This window comes from Cajanus cajan, chromosome 6 (assembly GCF_000230855.2).
Source record: "Cajanus cajan strain Asha chromosome 6, NIPB_CcT2T_4, whole genome shotgun sequence".
In the NCBI taxonomy this organism is placed as follows: domain Eukaryota; kingdom Viridiplantae; phylum Streptophyta; class Magnoliopsida; order Fabales; family Fabaceae; genus Cajanus; species Cajanus cajan.
The window spans coordinates 45,150,126-45,170,119 of NC_138522.1; the positions used below are offsets into that span (position 1 = coordinate 45,150,126).

A 19,994-nucleotide genomic window follows, 5' to 3' on the forward strand; every position below is an offset into this window, starting at 1 on the left:
TTAAAAAAATATTGGAAAAATTGTGCCATTAGTTCCTAACTTTTTTTGTTCAAAGATGGTCAAGTTTCCTATAATTTCATATCAATACCAAGAATCTTAAAATTTTAGTAGTTGATTTCTTATTAATTCTCGATTAATTTAGATAAGTAAAAAATAAATATATACACGATTTTCATGTATATTTATTAAACGAAAAGTTCAACTTAATAAAATTTAAAACAAGCAACAAATATGCAAATAGGTATTATAGAAATTTATATATGAGATGCTTGGAATTGAATTTCACACACTACATTTTCTTGTAGTCTTGAAGACATATATATGTTAATCTTTCTCCTATAATATTATATAGAATGAGTCACTCAATACTAATTCCTGAGTAAAGAAATTTTAAATTTTCTCTCTTAAATATCAATCCCTTGCATATTTAAAAAGGAGAATTTGCATTAAGAAGATTTTTTTAAAGTATAATAATTTTAACTTTATTCGTAGCAACTCAAGCCATTAGGTGATTTATTTCAAATCATGATCTGGAAAATATTTTTCAACCAAGTTATAAATCAAAGCTCCAAATACTAAATATCAACATATAAAGACATTAAGAAGAAGAAAAAGAAGAAAAAAGCAAAAGTGTCATCGTTTTGCTCTTGAAGTCAAAATCGCTTTCGAGATCTTCTAATGTTTTCAAACGCCTTCAAACTTGATGATCTTTGGTGTAGAGTGAAATTAAAAGTTTGGGAATGAGAGAGAAAATATGAATTTTTTTAATTCAATTTGTTTCCTTTTATAACAGAGCATAAATCACTTGATTGCATTAATTTTATTGGACAAAATAGAGATTTTTTCAACTTAAAATAAGAAATTCACCCAACTATATAAATTTCGTTTAACCAAATATGTTACGATGAAAATTTGGTGTTTGTCGCCTCAATTTGGCTAGGTCGTGAAAATTTGGCTAGACCAAAATTTGACCTTTTGCTTCTCCCTCCTACTTTGTCTTTAAAATAAGTTCCTTTTGTATTTGTCTCCCAAATCTTGATTTTTTTTTCACTTAGTAAAGGTTGACCTAACACTAAAACAATATTATTGATATTAATTAGCTAAATAGTTATAAATATAAAAAACTATTTACTAATTGTAATACTTGCAAAAATTAACTAATTTTAAATTTTAAATAATTTTTTTTTGTAATACTTCACAATAATATTAAAAAAAAATTGTCCTAGTTAATATTCTCAATGAGTATGTGAATTGATCCTTTACACTCCATGAGAAGGTGAAGTCATATAGCTGAAAAAACATAACCACTCATGAACTTCTTATATTCTTTGTCTCCACACCAATATGAGTATGTGAAACAAGAACCCTTAAATTATTTTTTTACTATTAGATTATAACAAGCTAAAATCCAAAGTTTATTTTAAAATATCTCAAAACTCTCAATTCAACATACAAGAAGGTCATATATTGGATAGTCAATAAAAATTTGTCAAGTTGATAAGAAACAGACTTATATTCCAAAAAGATATGGATTTGATTTGCATTGTCTAGTGTGTGAATTTTGTTGATAGACAATTTATAAATATTTTTGTAAATGTTCACCATGCCTTAAGGCATCTACTTCTAATAAACTTATGAAACTCAACTTAGTTCAATAAAAAATAAATAAATAATATAAGAGATATTTAGTCTATTATTATACACACATACCTTAAACATTAGGATTCATAATATTATCATTCACTTCTTTCCAATTTCACAACATTTATATCAATATTTTGCATTAAATTTTGAATAACTAAGTTCATTTCATTTTCCCTCACGTATCAAATGAAAAAAAATTCACTTATATGACGTTTAAAAAAAAATATTTTATTTAATTTTATAAATTTAAAAATTTGTTGACAACTCAAACATGTCATTAATGTTATTATGGTTCATAGTATTAAGAGCTTCTTAAGTTTTTAATCACTTTTTTATAATAAAAACAAAAAAATAAATAAGACATGCATATTATCAGTTAAAAATATTTTTATTTTCCATATTATAAGAAGTTTATAGTTTATAAATATTTTTATAATTTAAAATTAAATAAAAAAAATCAGGTTAAGATAAAGAGAACGTGAAAAAGATTTTACCTTTATATAATTATGAGTTAAAAGAAAAGAAATGAGAGAGATTATAATTAAGAAAAATGATAGAACCTTCAAATGTAAGTTTTGAAAATCATTCCAAACATTAAAGTATTAATTTAAATTATAAAATATTAAATTAAATAATTATTTTATAATAAATTTATTAAAAAATATTAATAATTTAATATTCAGAGGATGATTCGAACTCTGTTTTTTTTTTTTTTTTGGAGGATATAGCATCGTTCTATAAATAATGAATTAATCAAATAAGAAAAACGCCTCTCAAAAAAAAAAAGGAAAGAAAAAACGAGTCTCAAAATTGTAAGTTGTATACACTAATTTATTTATATATCAATAAAAAAGGTGGGCCGGGCTGAAGACGGGCCTTAGAGTTCGTTTTAAGAAAAGCCCAATTTATAAACCTAATAGATTGGGTCGTGAGTTGTGGAAGAAGTTTGTGTGTGAAGAATACAAAGAGGAGTATGGATGATTTGAAGAAGAGAAAGCTAGACGAAGCAGGGAATGGTGAATTTGCTTCCAAGGAAGAGCTTCGCTTCCTCATTGAACCTCTTGCTAAACCACAGCTCGTCGATCTTCTAGCTAAACTGTGCGTTTCATATTCCTTCTTCTTTTCTTCCTCTCTCTGCAACCAATTTCTATATCTTCTTCTGCTTTCTGGTTTTCGTTCATCTCACAAAACATGTTTTATGTGTATTGTTATATATACACGTTTATTTGTTGAAGAAGTGGAAACCGGAAAAGCGTGTTTTGATTTGGTATTTGGTAGCACTGTCCATTCGGGACTCTGATATATAGTTTTTTTTTTTTAACCTAGTCGGATTTGTAAGTGTGTAATTGAGTTTGGGCTTGCAGGATTTGGCCTTAATGTTGTGTTATTGTTGAAGCGTGGGACTTTAGGAAACAGGAATAAGAGCGTCAAGTCTTTAGGAATTAGCATTTTTACTAGCATCATCCTCTGAGAATATTTTCAAACTTCAAAATTTTGCCCCTTTTGATGAGTACAAATTAAAATATGGGCAATATCACATCTTTTTCTCTTGTTACATTTTCCATTAAGCTGTTCGACTCCCAGTGGTACCAAAACTTAGAGATGTGGGAATGAAAGGCACTGTTCTGTAAATGGTCTAGGCTCTAGCTGATCACATGTTGTTGTCCAGTTGACCCCATAGTTACCAAGTACGTGGTATGTAGGTGTGCAGTTTGTCACTTTTTATATTATTATGTTAAATTAATCAGTAATTCCCTGAACTATTTGAGAATTTTTAAATAGGTTCCCGTTCCCAAACTGAAAAAGAAATTGTAATTGGGTCCCCTCTGCACTTGGTCAATATAGTTCTAAATGGGCGACCTAGTGCAAGATATTTTCACATGGCGAGATTTGGGGAGGATAGAGATGTACATGGCCAGCCTTATCCTTGCAAGTGGAGAGATTGTTTCAGGAATTGAACCCTAGAGTCCTAGACGTCTAGGACACAATGCAACAACCTTACTCTTGTGCCAAGGCTTGTACTCTATGGTCATCATGGTTCTAAATCCACAAATTTAGCTTTATTGTAATTATAACGAGATGAAACAAGACTAATTATACATAAAATATAAAATTCAAATCATAAATGCTTGATGAAAAGAATTTATTACACTTAGAGTCTGGTATTGTTTGGCCTGAATTGGTCAGAACAGAATCGTGCTTTTGTTGCTTGCATTGCTTTATATATGCGTATATACAATGTGAATTTGTCATCTTTGAATTGTTAGTACTTAGTACCTTCTGCTTGCCTGGTGTGCTTGCATTCTCTGAAAAAGGGGCCATAAAAGTATTGCTCCAACTTGTATGCTGTGTGATTGACCGTGTGCATGTGTGTTTGTTTTCATGTTGAGGCATAAAGAGGGTCCCAATATCCTTCCATTGCAGAAGAAATAAAAAGTATTGCAAGTGCAGATCCTGCCCATCGAAAGCTTTTTGTTCGTGGCTTGGCATGGAATACCACTTCAGAAACTTTGCGTGCTGTGAGTGCATTGATGATTGTGTTTAGTGTGTCATGCATGTGATTGTTTCCATGTCACACTGAATGTGCTCAACAAGATTTATTTACAGAATACAAATTTCCAATATCCCTTTATTTCCAACCCAGTACCTTGTCTCTGATCTCAAGAATCTAGTAAAATTCTTTCTTCTCTGTACATTGCTTCTTATAATCATATTTTTTTTCCAGGCATTTCAAGAGCACGGAGAAATTGAGGAAGGAGCTGTGATCTATGATAAAGCAACAGGAAAATCTCGTGGCTATGGATTTATCACTTTCAAAAATATGGAATCAACTCAGCAGGCATTGAGAGCCCCTAGCAAGTTAATCGATGTAAGCTTTTAGCTCATTTTGTTGCTTTGGAATTAGAACTCTTATATGCTGACTCAGCAGTTTCCCAGTAGAAACATCGTTGTAAACTTGTAACTGACTTTGCCTCCTTGAGGTCCTTAACTGACACCCCCCCCCCCCCCAAAAAAAATCATGAGATCTTATTGCAATGATTATCTGAGATGTGATTTATTTTTTGAGACTGATAGCTGACCTGTGGTTAGGGTTTGTTCACTTTGCCTGCTTATTCTCGAGTTATGGAATCCGTTTTTCCTTACCTACCTTGTACTTGTACCGTTTTGACATTAATATTGGGCAAACTGAGAAACAATTGGGCAAAGTGACATTTTTTAAACCTAAGATCGATAACCAAAAAAACACGGAGGATTGTAATTTAGTTGAGTGTAGGTGCCTCCCCTCACCAACTCCTGGAAGGAAAAAGAAAAAGCATGTAATTTGTGTGACTTTCTGCAGCCATCATTATTCCATTCCCCTGGTTGATTTTAGAGATTCTTGCTTTCAGGGAAGATTGGCTGTCTGTAATTTAGCTTGTGAGGGTCTAAGCGGAACAAGTAGTGCTCCTGATCTCTCCCTGAGGAAGCTTTATATTGGAAGCTTATCCCCAGAAGTCACTAGTGAAATGCTGCTTAACTATTTTTTGAGGCATGGTGAAATAGAGGAAGGTTCGGTTGCATATGACAAGGATACAAATGAATCACGGTAAAAAGTAGCAACATGCTTTATTTGGATACATAATTGTATGCTTTTAAAATTTGTAAGAGCAGCTCCAATGCATGACCAAGGTAGTTGCTAATTTGTTACAGCAACCCACTTTAGCATGTGTTCATTGATGGAGATCAACCAATATTGCTTTTGAAAAAAATGGGTGCTCACTGTAGCAAACCCAAAAAGGGGTTGCTAGTTGCTGCTTTTCAGTTATTTTTTTTAAAGAAAGAAACCGAATGATATAGAACAATGGTCATCATATATAGAGCCACTCATATATTTGCAACAGTCATATGGAGCAAAATCTATGTTTCAAGTCCAAAAACTTGTTCTGTCAAATTATCTATTTCAAATATCTCGTGTTCCTGTTTGTTCTCTCAAATCATAAACTTAAAAAAGAAAGTGTTTAGCAACTCTCTTAATTATCGCTATTGAAGATACTGTAAGTAGCTTTTTTTACATGTTTTTCACTGTAACGTGTTACTATTGTTTTTTTTTTTCCCAACTGTAGTGGCTTTGGCTTTGTAACATACAAGACGGCAGAGTCTGCAAAGAAGGCCATAGATGACTTAGAAAAGACTCTTGGGGTAAGGAAACACTTTAATTTTTTTATCAAAGTCTGGTGTTAATGTTAGCTGTGAGGGTAGGAGCTGATTATTTCTATGCTCATTAAATGTCTTGGAATTGCAACATGAAAAATGGAAAAGATCATTAATTGAAAAGGCATCTTAGTTATATGGGGAAAAATAAAATTTCTATTTAAAAAATGTTGGTTTCAGGTAACTGGGCGGTTTTAGCTGCATATTAGATTTTACTTTTCTGTACACATCTGATTTTGTTTAAATTTTTATCCGAAATTTGACAAAAATATAGTTACTCCTCGTGTAGTTCATTTGGAGGACATTCTTTCTTTATCGGAAAAATATGTAACAGGACATTGTACTACTCTGATCAGTAATCTCACCCTTAGGCCCTGTTCTTATAGGAATTAGAGAGCAAATACTGGAAGGGACTTCAGTCTCGAAGCATTAAGCACTTGCGGTGAAAACTGAGAAATCTGCTTTCACATGTGTTTTGATTTTAAGTTGTCATTTTCTCAATGACGGAAATTGGAATTCATACTGCTTGATATGTTTTGCATTGTGAATGAACTGCTTGGAGCTTAGGACCTTAGCTGAAATACTTATTATAGCCTTTGCAATAGCTCAAGGATTCAAGCTGCTTAAATATTGAAGTTATGACATATTGTTCTTGTTCCATTGCAGGGAAGGAATATAATTGTAAAATATGCCGATTTCAACAAAGGTAAAACTGGCCAGGCGCCATTTCCTGCTGGAGTGGTTCCAATGGCAGCCTTACCTATGACCCCGGGATATATGCAGCCTGGAAAAGCTCACGTGAGCTCCGGCCCCCCAATCAATTACAGTTACCCCCAAACTGTAGCACCATATTCTGCACCTCCTTATCCAAACCATCTCCCTGCACCCTCTCCTTATTCAACACAAGGGCAGATTCCTTATCCTCCAGTTTCTGCAAAGAAAGACCAACATGGGTTTCCGCCAACTCAACCTGTAGGAATGAACAACTACCCTTATTACTATCCCAAGCAATGAATGTAACTATGTGGAGATTTTGGCACTCCTTTCTTTGCTTTCCTGTGCAAATCTTTTTAGCCCTTAGTTACCTCTCATGTCCTCATCGCTTATTAATGCAGTTCTGCAACCTTTCTTTTGCAGCTTTTGATAGCTCTTGTAGAATTTTGACATTCTTATTACTTGTAATATTGACTAAAAATTATTTATATAATTTATTTCTGAATTTTTTAAAGTGGAGTTACTCTTTTTTTTTCTTCATTTAAGCTAAGACTTTGAAGTTTCAAACCATATGCCATTGTTTGAGTGGTTATTTAGTCCTTCCCTTAACTTTGTGATGTGTGTTCTTACAAGTGTCACATCATTGGTGTAATGGAGACTAGTAACTTAATAATGAAAAGAAATTACAAGGACTGAAATTGGAATAAAAATGAATAAATTACATGGACTAAAAGAAAAAAGAAAAAAAAAATTCCTCCAAAAATTTATTTTAAATGAGCTGAGTGTAGTTTATCTTTTCCTATGGGGTTTTAACCCTCCTCTTTGCAATGCAATTCACCAAAACCAAAAAAAGAAAAGAAAAAAAACACATTTGAAATGTATTTGTAGACATGAACAAGTATTTAAGTCTTGAATACAATCTATAGATATAATTTAAAATTAATATAAAAAATTAAATCGCAAAAACTGTTTTGTAATAATTATTTGGGGTCTCATTTACCATATACATAATTTCTTTTCTTTTTAACATACATCTCAAAAACCGAATTATATATTCTAGACTTCAATTGTGGTTATCCTTGTTTTGTTTCGATTGCAATCCTTTTTAAATTCTAGTTTCAAGGATAGTGATTTAGTCTAACATGAATAAAGTTATAAATCCAGTAAAGTTTATATAGTTAAAGTAATTATCATCTTTTAAATCGATTTTATAAGATTAACAAACCTTATTTTACATGGTGATTTTATTAAATGGAGTCCATCATTCAAAATCAAATTCTAAAGTGTTTTTCATGTTCAAATCTTTAACTTTCCAAAGGATTCTAATATAAAACCAAAAGTGTAGGTTATTATGTATGGTGTTTGGAGTATAAAAACTAAAGTGAAATAATATTAGGTTTTTATGATGATGTTTGATGACGGAACTAAAAATGAAAAAACACTAGTTCCAACATGGTTGTGTCTTGTGAAAAACACACTAATTCGGCAGCTGCCTCACCCTAAACTCAACTCCTCAAAATGGAGAATGCAGCCGTCAGCCGTTGACGGCCGAGATGTGTGATGTGTCTTCTCTTCCCGAAAACGACACCGTACCCAGCACCCGCAAGCCGCAATGTTCCAGATTCGAAAACTCAACCTCCTCCACGTCCACCCCTGGCAAAACCCTAGATTCCACACCACCAATACGAAAACAACCCCCTCTTCCCTGAAAGAGGCGAAAGCCGCATTGCTGGAATACCTCCACGCCACGCGGAGCCTCCACTTCCTGGACGCCGACAACATGTGCAAAAACTCCCCTTCCTTCCTCCACGACCTCCTCGCCAAAACCCTATCCCATTCCCAAACCCAAACCCTTACCCTAACCCTAACCAAGCGCTCCATCTCGCGCTACCTCCGCTACCACCCCATCAACGAGTTCGAGCCCTTCTTCGAGAGCGTTGGCCTCACCCCTCCCGAGTACGCGCCCCTTCTCCCGCGTGACATGATTTACCTAAACGACGACCCTCTGCTCATGGACAATTACCAAACCCTCTGCAACTACGGCGTTCCCCGCACCAAGATGGGTAAAATTTTCAAACTTGCGCCTCAGGTGTTTCGTTACGGACCTAGGGTTTTGAGCTCCAAGCTAAGGGAGTACGAAAACCTCGGTGTTGGGCCGGGGACGCTGGCGGGTGTGGTTGCTTGTAGTCCCTGTGTTTTGGTTGGGGGTGTTGATTTTGAGTTTGTTAAGGTTGTGGAGAAGTTGAAGGGGCTTGTTGGGAAGGATGGTGATTGGATTGGGAGCAATTTTATTGATGAGGGTTGTTGTAATTGGGGGGTTATGCTTCGGGTTTTGTGCTTGCTTGGTAGGGTTTACAGTGAGGAGCAGTTGGGTGATTTAATCGTTCGGCATCCTTGTTTGATTTTCGAGGAGTCTGGAGGATGTGTGTTGTCCCTTGTTGTTTTTTTGTTCAAATTGGGATTCTCCATGGACCAGGTTTCACGGATGTTTATTGAGTTTCCGGAGATCCGGGTTGGGAAATTTTTGTCGAACTTGAAGCAGTGTTTTCTGTTCTTGACTGAGATTGAGATGGAGGCTTCGGAGATTGAGAGGATTTTTCACTCTCACTGCTTGGTGTTGGGTTCCTTCACTTTGAAGAAAACGATTACTTTGCTGACTTTCTTGAATGTTGGCAAGAAGCGGCTGTGTAGAACTGTGAGTGATGATCCTCTGCTGATGAAAAGTTGGGCTTTGGGGAAAAGGATCGAGCCGTTGGTGAACTCGTATTTGGAGTACGAATCGAAGGAATTGAAGAAGAAGTTCATGCTGAAGTTGGGGTATGTGGAGAACTCAAAGAAAATGAACGAGGCGATTAAGTTGTTTAGAGGTAAGGGAGCTGAGCTTGAGGAGAGGCTTGATTTTATTGTTAGAGCTGGGTTGGATTATGAGGTTGTCTGTGAGATGATTAGGAATTCGCCTCGGATTCTTAGTCAGACCACAGATAGGATCAACAAGAAGATTGAGTTTCTTGTGAATGAAGGATATTCTATATCCGATTTGGCGAGTTTCCCTTCCTTTCTTTCGTATTCGCCTCGAAGAGTTAAGCTTAGGTTTTCAATGTATAATTGGCTCAAAGAGCAGGGAGTTATAGAGGCGGGGTTTGCTTTGAGCACTATCATTGCTTGCTCTGAGAAAGCGTTTGAGCGGCTGTATGTTAAGCGCCATCCATCTGGCCTTCAAGTTTGGCAGGATTTAAAGGCACAAATTTCTTCTGACATCTGAGGCTTAGTTGTTTGAAGAAATCCACCACTTCAATTGGTATTTTTCCATGAAAGGCAAACATGAGATGATAAATTCAGTCTTTCACTGAGATTGAATCACTTTTGTGGTGCATGGTTAATCTGGCAATCTGTTTCTGGGTCAGATAGTTATGTGTCTCCAGCTTTTACCATCTATTAAGGATGATTGGACTGCAACTAGTATTCTAAAATGAATCACTTCAAGTTGACTAGTAGATATGGAGTGGACATTGAAGATAGCCAATTGAAGATCAGATATGCTAGCAGATACAGCATTGACATGAAACCATCATGGACAACTAATGAATACAGGTTTTCATGAGCTAACACCATGGATGATTGCTGATTGCAGATATTTATGACATGGCTTGTAGACGGAAGAATGTTAGCTATAGATGGATTTTCTGTTACCCGCTTGCCTCAGCAACATTGCAGATCACTTTCCTACTGTTTGATTTTTAAAGTATGAACCATACGGCGAATGGAACTGGTGAGGATGAGAAACTGTATTATTTTATAATTGAAAATTAGATGATTAGGTTTGTTAGGTTGAAAGCTATCAATTTGTTAACATGGTTTTTTTTCCAACCAAAGAAATTGTTTAAGAGGAACAGACATGCTCTGTGCAGTTCGGCATTATGTAATAGATGAGTATTAGTAACACACTCTTTATTGTTGTTTAAATTTATGAAAAAAGTACAAAATTACGAGTCATACTCATTAAATAAAAAAATGACCAAGATAGACTCACATTTTTGACTTTCTAATAAACTTCACGTAGTAAAGTTTGTTTAAAAAAGTGGTTAGAGAATGCGATATTCAACTCTGCTGAATTTAGTATCGATATCGGAGCCAACTGAAATTATTCAGAACCTTAAAAATCAAAGCACAGCAAGTTAGCAAGAATATCAGCTTTATTGAAGATGAATAATGAAATCTTAGATAGCTGCCACGGAACGCAAGATGGGTAATTTATGATATCTACTACATATTTTGGTGACAATGTTTTTTGCTATAACATTTGTCTACTATGAATTTGGAAAACATAAATTAGTGACATTGAACTATTAGTGGCTAATGATTCGGGCACATTGATATGTTGGAATTTTTGCCTTTCTTGCTGGGGCAAAAGTCCAGTATTCAAATGCAAGCTTTAAAGCAACGGAACTTACTTTTAACTAACCACCATTCATATCCTAACTTTAGAATCCTAGTTTAGGTGGCTCCCTTCAATTGCCCATTGGAATTCAAAGTTTTCAATACTATAGTATATACTTTCTTGAACGAATATAGAGTCTAATTTGAATTGTCCTTTCATTCGATGATTAAAGATTGGACTCAATTTGGAACTCGTTAAACGGCATCATTACAATCAGACAATGGCTCTATGGCGGGTCCAACTACTAACTCGTGTTTATCATTTTGGATTTTGCTTTTGAGTAGGGGTTAAGTAGTATCTAATATATTTTATTCAAAATATTAACTTTTAATTATTGATATAGTTAAGTAAATGTTAAGAAGTTTATGTTTTTAATATATATATTTTTTAAATTTTATTAGACCTTTGTTTTTTTGTTACGTTAAGAGTGTCCAACGAACTTCATAGCAAATTGCTTTTTCTTTTTCTATGTATCAACTGTGAAAGTATTTTAGTTATACATGTTTACTACATTCATAAAAATAAAAAAAATTAAGCAAATTTAAAAATATCACCACCAATCAAAAGTAAGAATCACAATGTTAAATATAAAAAACTTTATTTTAGTTAAAATTGTGATATGCAAGTAATTTGTATACTTCTGTAAAAAAAAAGTTATTTGTATACTTTTTAATCATCAATGCATAAAAGAATTTGCAAGTTAAGCAGAAAATTATGTTTTTCTTAGGTTTCAACGATAAGTATTTTGATTTATTAAAATGAGTTTGCTTTTTTAATTTATGAATTTATTATTTTTTTTCACATGAGCTAATATTTTTATATTTTTTAAATATTAAAAAGTTAGATTTAAAAAACTTATCAAATTTAAAAGTATACTTTAATAAAAAAAAATATTTTAAAAAATAAAAAAATGGTCATGAATGTGGGTGTGTGCATGTATTAATAATTGATCTTGAATATGATTTGAGAGATATATGAAAATGAAAGCGAAATTTAACCAACAAAGTATTCCTCAAATAAAAAATAGAAACTCCATATTATAATTCCTTGTAGATGCCCATATTATAATGATGCAAATATAATTTAGGTGTAATAATGATAATACACGTTTGAGGAAGGATTAGTATCTGATACGTGACTAATTATTAATATAGAGAATTACCTACAATAATTATTTTAAAATTAAATTAAGAACGACAAGTAAATTTAATAACTTGTTAAAATGTTTTTATCATTTAGGTGCTTATAGTTGTTGTCTTATAATTAAGTGCAGTAAAAAAAAGTCTTATAATTGAGTTTTAAATACAGTGAAAATTTCATGAAATTCTAGTGAATATTATAGTTAATATTTAACAAGGAGTAATGTTTAAATACCCGTAACCGTAAGAGCGGCTGAAAGTAATAAGCTAAGTTGATTAGTAGTTAAAGAGTCTAATACTCTAATGTTAAGTGCTTCTGCCAATACGAAAACATTCTGAGTCACTATTTTAATAATCTAACCAAAAATAATCCTATAAAAAAAATATAGTGTTATTGCTCATTGATTGTGGTGGAAATTCATTTTAATCTCAAACAATTGTTTTATCTGTAATATCATTCTCTTTTTTACAAAATCAATCTTATATTTCTTCCATCTTCACAATAACTACAGTTTTTACGTTTGAAAAATATAATACATAAATTATGTTCTCACTTTTTAATGTAATATAGTATTTTTAGAAATTTTATTTTACGAAAGAATTTGTAAGTATTTTTTGTATTTTTTTTATCTAATTTAATTTTTATTTATCATAATTATTTATAAAATAGATATTAATATTTTAAAATAAATTATCAATAAATAAAAATAATTTAACCATTTAATATCTATTTATATAAATGTTAAATATAAATGATATATTCAAACATATATTTATTTATATTTATATATATAATTTATTATAAATTTTAATTATGTATAATAAACTTACTAGTACAGTACACATATTAAAATATTATTATTAATTACTTTCTTTTTAATTAATCTCTTCTAAATTATTCAACTACTACAATACAAAATAATATGTTTATTTAAAAGATAGGTTATTTTAATAAAATCATATAAAAATGATAGATATATTTTGTCAATATTATATAAAAATCTTAAATTACAATGACAGAATGAGTAGTTAAGTCCACTCACTTAAGAATTAAGAAATTAATCTTATATTTCTGGATATGAAATATAAATTTAATTTAAATATACAGACAATCAAAAGGCTTAAGATTTCTTTATTTAAAAAGTCATATTTAAATATATATATATATATATATATATATATATACTAAGAAAAAAATACTTTGTATTTCTTTATTTAAAAATACAAAAATATAATAATATGTAATTACTTAAAAGTGAGTGTTGAGCATTGGGGGTTACCAGTGTACATGTCTCTACATTGGTGAGATATTATCTGCTTTTGGCTCAAGCTCTCACGGATTTGCTTTTGGACATCACTTAAAAGGCCTCTCGACCAATGGAGATAACTGTGTGTATATAAACCCATGTCCATCCTTTTGTTTGAACGATGTGGGACTTTGCTTGCTTCTCAACAATCTTCTCCTCAAGCAAAGGATCACGGTTTATCCTCTCCCCTGCAGCAGAAACTACGAGTATTATCCGATGGTGGCCCCACAGAGCTCACTCACGCTCAGAGTGCTTGCACCACCGCTCCATCATGACCTCCCTCTTGACAGCGGGACACGCCTCCTAACCCTCCATGTTACTGGGAAGCCTCTCTTCCACGTGGACTCACCGTTAGGAAGACTTTCGACACAAGGGATCCCAAACTTGGATCCACCTGCCAGCCATCATACTCGCCGAGCCGGTCACCTGATCAGACCATCGGCTCTGATACTACTTGTTGAGTATCGGGGAGTTACCACACATACACACAATATTTCACTAATGTGGAGACATGTGTGTATGTGTGGTAACCCTCCGATGCTCAACACTGAAAAATTTTGAAAACTAAATATCATTGAAGTAGAAAAAGAATGAATAAATAGAAGTTAATGAAAATGAAAAGAATTTAGAGATAGAAATAAGAATAAATTAGTCCAAAATTTATCGACACTAAAAATTAAACTCAAAATATTTTAATAAGTTGAAGACATTTTATAAGCAGAAAAACATTATTTTATATGCTAATGTGTTCACTTTAAGCGAATTGGAATCAGAAAGTGACATTTTGTATGTTGGAAAAAAAAATAGTGTTGTGAAGATCAATATAAGGTTGTGTAAGGCAATAAATTGAAGACTCAATCATCTACCGACTAATCAAGGGAAATCAACTTAAGTCAATTTATTAGGGTAAATAAATTGTTGAAAACTTTTTTCTTATCAAGTTCAAGTCTGATAAATAAATAAATAAAATCATCTTGTGACCGGACAATTAAAAAAATTTAAAAATTATTTGATTTTAAAATTGTTAAATATTATTCCTTTATTGTTTGACAAAATAGAATAAAACATCATGGTCAAATTCTGAAAAACATGTTAGTCTTAAACATTATGCTTGAGACAAAAGTAAACATAAAGTAATTATTATATATAAGAATTAAATAGTAAAAGATTATTCTGATTTAATTAATAATTTTGAATTATAGATATGTAACTAAATCAAATATTTAGAAGAAGAGTTTTTTCACTCATAATAATTTTTAACTCTTTGAATAAATTTATAGAAAATACTTATGGTTAATAAAAATAAATAAACAAACAAGAAGTTTATATTCTTTTTAAAGAAAGTCAATTTTTACATACAATTATATTCCCATCTCTGACCCTTTGCCAATCTCAGTGGAAAAAACCAACCACCACAATTTGAAAATATCGAAAAAAATGTTCAAAAAATTCATTAAATGTGCAACTAATGCATTCAAAATTTATATTTTTAGAAGAAGTTCTTTCAAACTAAAGTTTCCAAAGGTCTCCCTAAAAAACAAGTATGAATATTAAATGGCAATATTGAAGCATTCAATGTAGCTAGCCACATTAACTCCAATCTCAGTTATATATAACTCATATTTTTGCCAAGTGTATTTGTTGTACATTATTTAGTGAGAGACTTACAACAACTACTTAATTATAATTCATTTTTATTGCATATCAACAAACGTATTTTCTATTTCTTTTGAAATAGATGTTTGAAGCCTAAAAAACATGTGAAAAAAATACTTTAAAAATGATAGTAAAAGTATTGTATATGTATTATACTATTATTGCATAACTCTGGGCTGTAGAATGAAAATATCAATAATGTGTATTGATTTTTTTTATTGTATATTTATGCCTTTTTTCTTACTAGAAAAAGAATTAAATTGTGAAGTGCTTTACGAAGAAAAAAAGATAAAGATTTTCTTCAAAGTTTTTTTTCTCAGTATTTAGTCACAAGATGATATTCTTCACCCTAAAATTAACTGCTCTTTTGGTGTAAAAAAAATAACTTCTCTTTACATTGTCTTTTAAAAATTTTATAAACAAAAAAAAATTAATATGTCAAATTACTTTTATAGATAGCAAAATACCATTCCACATCTTTTCTTAGACTTTATGTTTATCTTACTAACAGCGTTAATAAAATAATAATAATAAGTATTACTTCTATATAAAAACATATATTTATTTTTAAAATAATATATAAAAAAATTTCATTTTTTTAGATATTTATTTCACTTTATTATATTTTAATCTTTTTGCCTACTAATGTATCTCTTAATGGTAAAATAGTAAAAATAAATACATAAAAAATTAATTGCTATCAATAATAACTACTCACTCATTCAATTTTTTTTTAATGGAGACTCAAAGTATCTTTTTTTTTTTTACTAATAAATTATAATTTAGATTTTAAAAATCATCATCATATACTTTTATGTTTAAGTATTTCCCCCTCTTTCTTCAAATTTTACCCTTTCTTCCAATTAGAATTAGTCTACAAAATTATATTAATAAATATATTTACTTTGAAAAAATATTTGACAAATAAAAAATAATTTAAGTTACAAATAATTTAAACAAACTCGGCATATAACACTACTAGAAAAGTGTCATTTTCTTGCGAATTTTCCTGTAAAAAAATATTTGTAAAATTTTTTTGCGAATTTTCTTGCAAAAAAATATTCGCAGAAATTTTTTTACGAATTTTCTTGCAAAAAAAATATTCACAGAAATTTTTTGCGAATTTATTTGCGAAAAATAATTTACAGATATTTCTTACAAATTTTGCTACAATTTTAATAATCATAGAAATTTTTTTCCATGGTAAAAATTTGTAAAAAATATTGCAAAAATTTTATTTTGTTTCTTGTAGATTTTCTTGCAAAAATAAATTCGCAAGTAATGTTTACTAAATTGGTAGAAAAATTTTGCAGGTAACTTTTCCTGTGAATTTTCCTAAAAATTTTAATCCGCAGGAAAAATAAAAAATATTTAAATTTATAAGTTTAATATTTTAAAAAAACTTCAAGTCTCACATTGATTGAAAATAAAGTAATTAAAGAGTATATAAGTTGGGGCAATACTTACTTTACAAATTGATTTGTATGGTTGAGTATTAAGCTTATAATCTACAATCTTAGAATTTGAAAGTTGAAAAATTATTGATAGAATTTATAGTAATTTCTTTAGTTTTTTTTCGTAAAAATATTCTTGCAAAATTTCTTGCGAAAAAATTCGCAAGAAACTTTCTTGCGAATTTTCGTGCAATTTTTTTTGCAAAAAACTTTCCTGCAAATTTTCGTGCGAATTTTTTTTTGCAGGAAACTTTCCTGCAATTTTTTTTGCAGGAAACTTTCCTACGAATTTTTTTCGCAAGAAATTCCGCAGGAAAATTTTTTGTGAATATTAAAATTCGCAAAAATATATTATCTACGTATTACCTGCAGATAAAATTTCGCAAAAAAATTTACAGGAATAACGTTTCTTATGAATTTTTTATGAAAATTCGCAGGAAAAGTCGCATATAATAAAAAAAATTCTAGTAGTGTAAGTTTTATATTTGTTCCGCAAGTTAAACCATAAATTTAAAAAAAAATTTAATTAATTGTATATTCAACGCAATGTATACTCAAAATTCAAAATCAAAATTACTGGTTAAGTTAGGATAATCTATGTGCTTGATAACATTTAAATAAATCAATTAAATAGGTATTTAAAAAAATTAAATTTAAAATTTAATCTGACTTAATTCAACTTGTCTACATTCTTTTATTAGTAAACATGTGTAAATCAATTAATACAAAATTATTTCAACTTAATTAATAATTTTGAGTTTGTGTATCCAACTATATTTAATAGTTAAAAATGATTTTATCGTACATTATAATACTTTTACACGAACAAATTTTTCAAAGAATAATTATTTATTGAGTATTTTTTGTAACAGTATTTGGCAAGTCTTCCAATAACATAAGAGGGGAAAATAGGAAATTTTTGTGTGTGATAAATATATGTATTAATATTAGAGAAGCAATAATTAGAAAAATAAAATAAAATAGTAAGAAAAAAGAAAGTGTAGCTATCTTCCATTTTCTATTTGCGCTCTTTGTTGAGTTCTTTCTCAATGCCTTGTTTCAGTTCTTCCTTTGGTCACTTCTCTCTAACCTAGTTCCACATTTCCACTCATCAAGTCTCTATCTTTCACCTCATTTTTCTCTTCATTCACATCACTTCTCTGATCTCTCTTTGACCCAGATCAAAATTTTGACCCTTTTTTCTTCCCTCTTATGCTTTCCTTCAAGCCATTCACAGAAAAATCACAGCTTTTATCCGGGTCTACCCACTTTCTTGATTTTGTTATCTGATTTTGTAAAATGGGTTGTGTTTGATATGCATAAACTTGATTCAAGATAGGAGGTAAGCTTCATTTCTCTTCTGTTTCCCTTGCTTCCTCAATCTCAATTCTCTGCACAAATCTATAATGTTATTGCTTACCTTTTCTTTTTCTTCTATTTCTGATGTTTATCACCTTCTGTTTTGATTCTTATGATGAACTAGGAAAGTGATTTAAATTATTGTTAGTGATAGATTTCTTATTGTTTTGGAGCAGAGGAGTTTATCAAGTCTACTTGCATTGAGCTTGAACTAGATCGAACATAGGCTTCAAAAGATTCATTATATTATGTACTGTTTTCATTGAAATTGAGGTTTGTTGTATTTGGGGTTTCTCTTGGGTGTTGCCAGAAAATGAAGCTGGCTTCATTGGTTCGGTTCGGTTTAGGATTAGGTGATCCGCGATGTGGTTCAATTTGTTGCTATGGAGAATGATTTGAAATGAGATGCACTGTTTTCACTGCACGATGTCTTTGTAATTTTCCTTGGTGGAATTGAAGATAACTTGATTCTTTGATTGGTTGTTCTGAAATTGGTGGTTCAGAATTTTAGCAATAGTGGATGCAAGTCCAGTGCTTGTGTTTTTTTTTTCTTCTGTTTTTTTTTTTTGTGATTTTTTACCAAAGAAACCATTCTGTAAACGGTGTTTAAGGATTTTTATGTTGCCCATGTGAAAGACTGAGCATATGTAACAATATCTCAAAGTCCTTGCTCTTGGCTCATACCAGAATTTCAGCTGATGCATTCTTTATTTGATCCTTAAATAGTAAAAAAAAAACTGAAGAAAAGTTATAATTGCATACTTGATTTCTGTTACCTTTAACTTAAATTAACAATTAATTGGTGCAAGTGATTCTTCAAATAAGAATAAAAAATTGCATCTGATCAAGAAGTGGTTTGCATGTAGCATCACTCAAAATTGATGTGCAGTTTTGACTATCATCTTTGTTTTGTTTCAGTTATTTGATCTTGACTTTTAAGTATAATTGTTTTGTCTGTGCAGATTTGTTATAGAGATATTTTAGTTCATTTTGTCAACAAGGTCCTTTGGCAATGGGTAGAGGCAGAGGAAAAGGAAAGAAGCAATCTGTTATTGCTGAGGATCCTGGAAGTGGTGAAGAGCATAAAGTTCCAGCTTATAGAAGAAGAGGAAGACCAGTAAAGCCACTGACAGATGAAATTGAAGAAGTGGAAGTGACTGAAATTATAGAGAAAGATGAGGAGAATGTGAAAGGTAATGGTTCTAACAATGACTTGAAAACTCAGGCTATCACAGTAAATAAAAGAAAAAGGAAGAGATCTACACAGGTTAAAGAGAAGATAGATCCCAAGAAAGAGGAAAATGGCGTCCTAGCAAAGTCAGGCCCTGATGATTCAATGAAGTCCACTGGATTCCGACAGAATGGGAGCCGGCGTAAGAACAAGCCTCGCCGTGCTGCTGAAGCCGGAGTAGATTGCAAGTGAGCAAGGTTGTCAATTGTCATGGTAGTTTTGTTTTTAAGCCCTTGGAATTGCTGGAATTTCGTTGACACAAGACAGGGTTGGTTTGGTTGTGTAAGGCTTGTTGTGGTTGCTTGTTATTGCTTTTGTAACTTTCATATGCTATTTCTGATTTTAATCTTGAGGATTCATAGTAGATTGTGCTCCTTTAATCTTAAACTATTGCTAAAAGAAAAGCTGAAATTTTGTAGATATTCTTTCATCATGAGTTGGTATAAGGGGATTTTTCCTTTCTCCCAAGAAAACTTTTGTTCATACATTTCTTTACTTAGTAAGCATGTATGTGATGTCAAGTAATCTAACTCTTGCTGAATGGTTCAACACCGATTGAAATTCTTAGCCTTCTACAACTTTGGTCAACAATAAACCTCAATGTCCTTCAATCTTGCACTGAAGTTTTGAACATAAAGCTTCACACGTTAATTTAGTTTTGAACAATGGATGTTATATCTCATATTGGCCTTCTTAGTGTTAGTTTAGTTTCAAAGGAGAAACAAGCATAGACATATCTAGCAAAAGGAGAGGAAAGAGGAAGACCATTCCAAAACATAAGAAAGGAAGAAAAAGAGAGAGGAAAGATATGGATAAAATGTGTTCAATTAGAGAATGAGAACATGTGATGATTGTGATCGA

The 19,994-nt window shown here is 31.2% G+C and overlaps 3 protein-coding genes across 3 annotated transcripts; all 3 read left to right on the top strand.

Moving 5' to 3' along the window:
* The first annotated feature begins 2,575 nt into the window (after positions 1-2,575).
* Positions 2,576-7,063, top strand: LOC109797458 (UBP1-associated protein 2C). The gene is made up of 6 exons (XM_020357503.3): positions 2,576-2,742; positions 4,043-4,163; positions 4,370-4,513; positions 5,034-5,230; positions 5,748-5,823; positions 6,502-7,063. The coding sequence occupies exons 1-6, from the start codon at positions 2,618-2,620 to the stop codon at positions 6,847-6,849; spliced, it is 1,011 nt and encodes a 336-aa protein (XP_020213092.1). The 5' UTR covers positions 2,576-2,617; the 3' UTR covers positions 6,850-7,063.
* An 855-nt stretch (positions 7,064-7,918) lies between these two features.
* Positions 7,919-10,491, top strand: LOC109797983 (transcription termination factor MTEF18, mitochondrial). The gene has a single exon (XM_020358167.3). It carries the CDS (start codon positions 8,162-8,164, stop codon positions 9,809-9,811), a length of 1,650 nt encoding a protein of 549 aa, XP_020213756.1. The 5' UTR covers positions 7,919-8,161; the 3' UTR covers positions 9,812-10,491.
* A 7,061-nt stretch (positions 10,492-17,552) lies between these two features.
* LOC109797117 (uncharacterized) lies at positions 17,553-19,606 on the top strand. Its single transcript, XM_020357038.3, has 2 exons — positions 17,553-17,885; positions 18,865-19,606. Exon 2 carries the CDS (start codon positions 18,915-18,917, stop codon positions 19,323-19,325), a length of 411 nt encoding a protein of 136 aa, XP_020212627.1. The 5' UTR covers positions 17,553-17,885; positions 18,865-18,914; the 3' UTR covers positions 19,326-19,606.
* Positions 19,607-19,994: the final 388 nt, after the last annotated feature.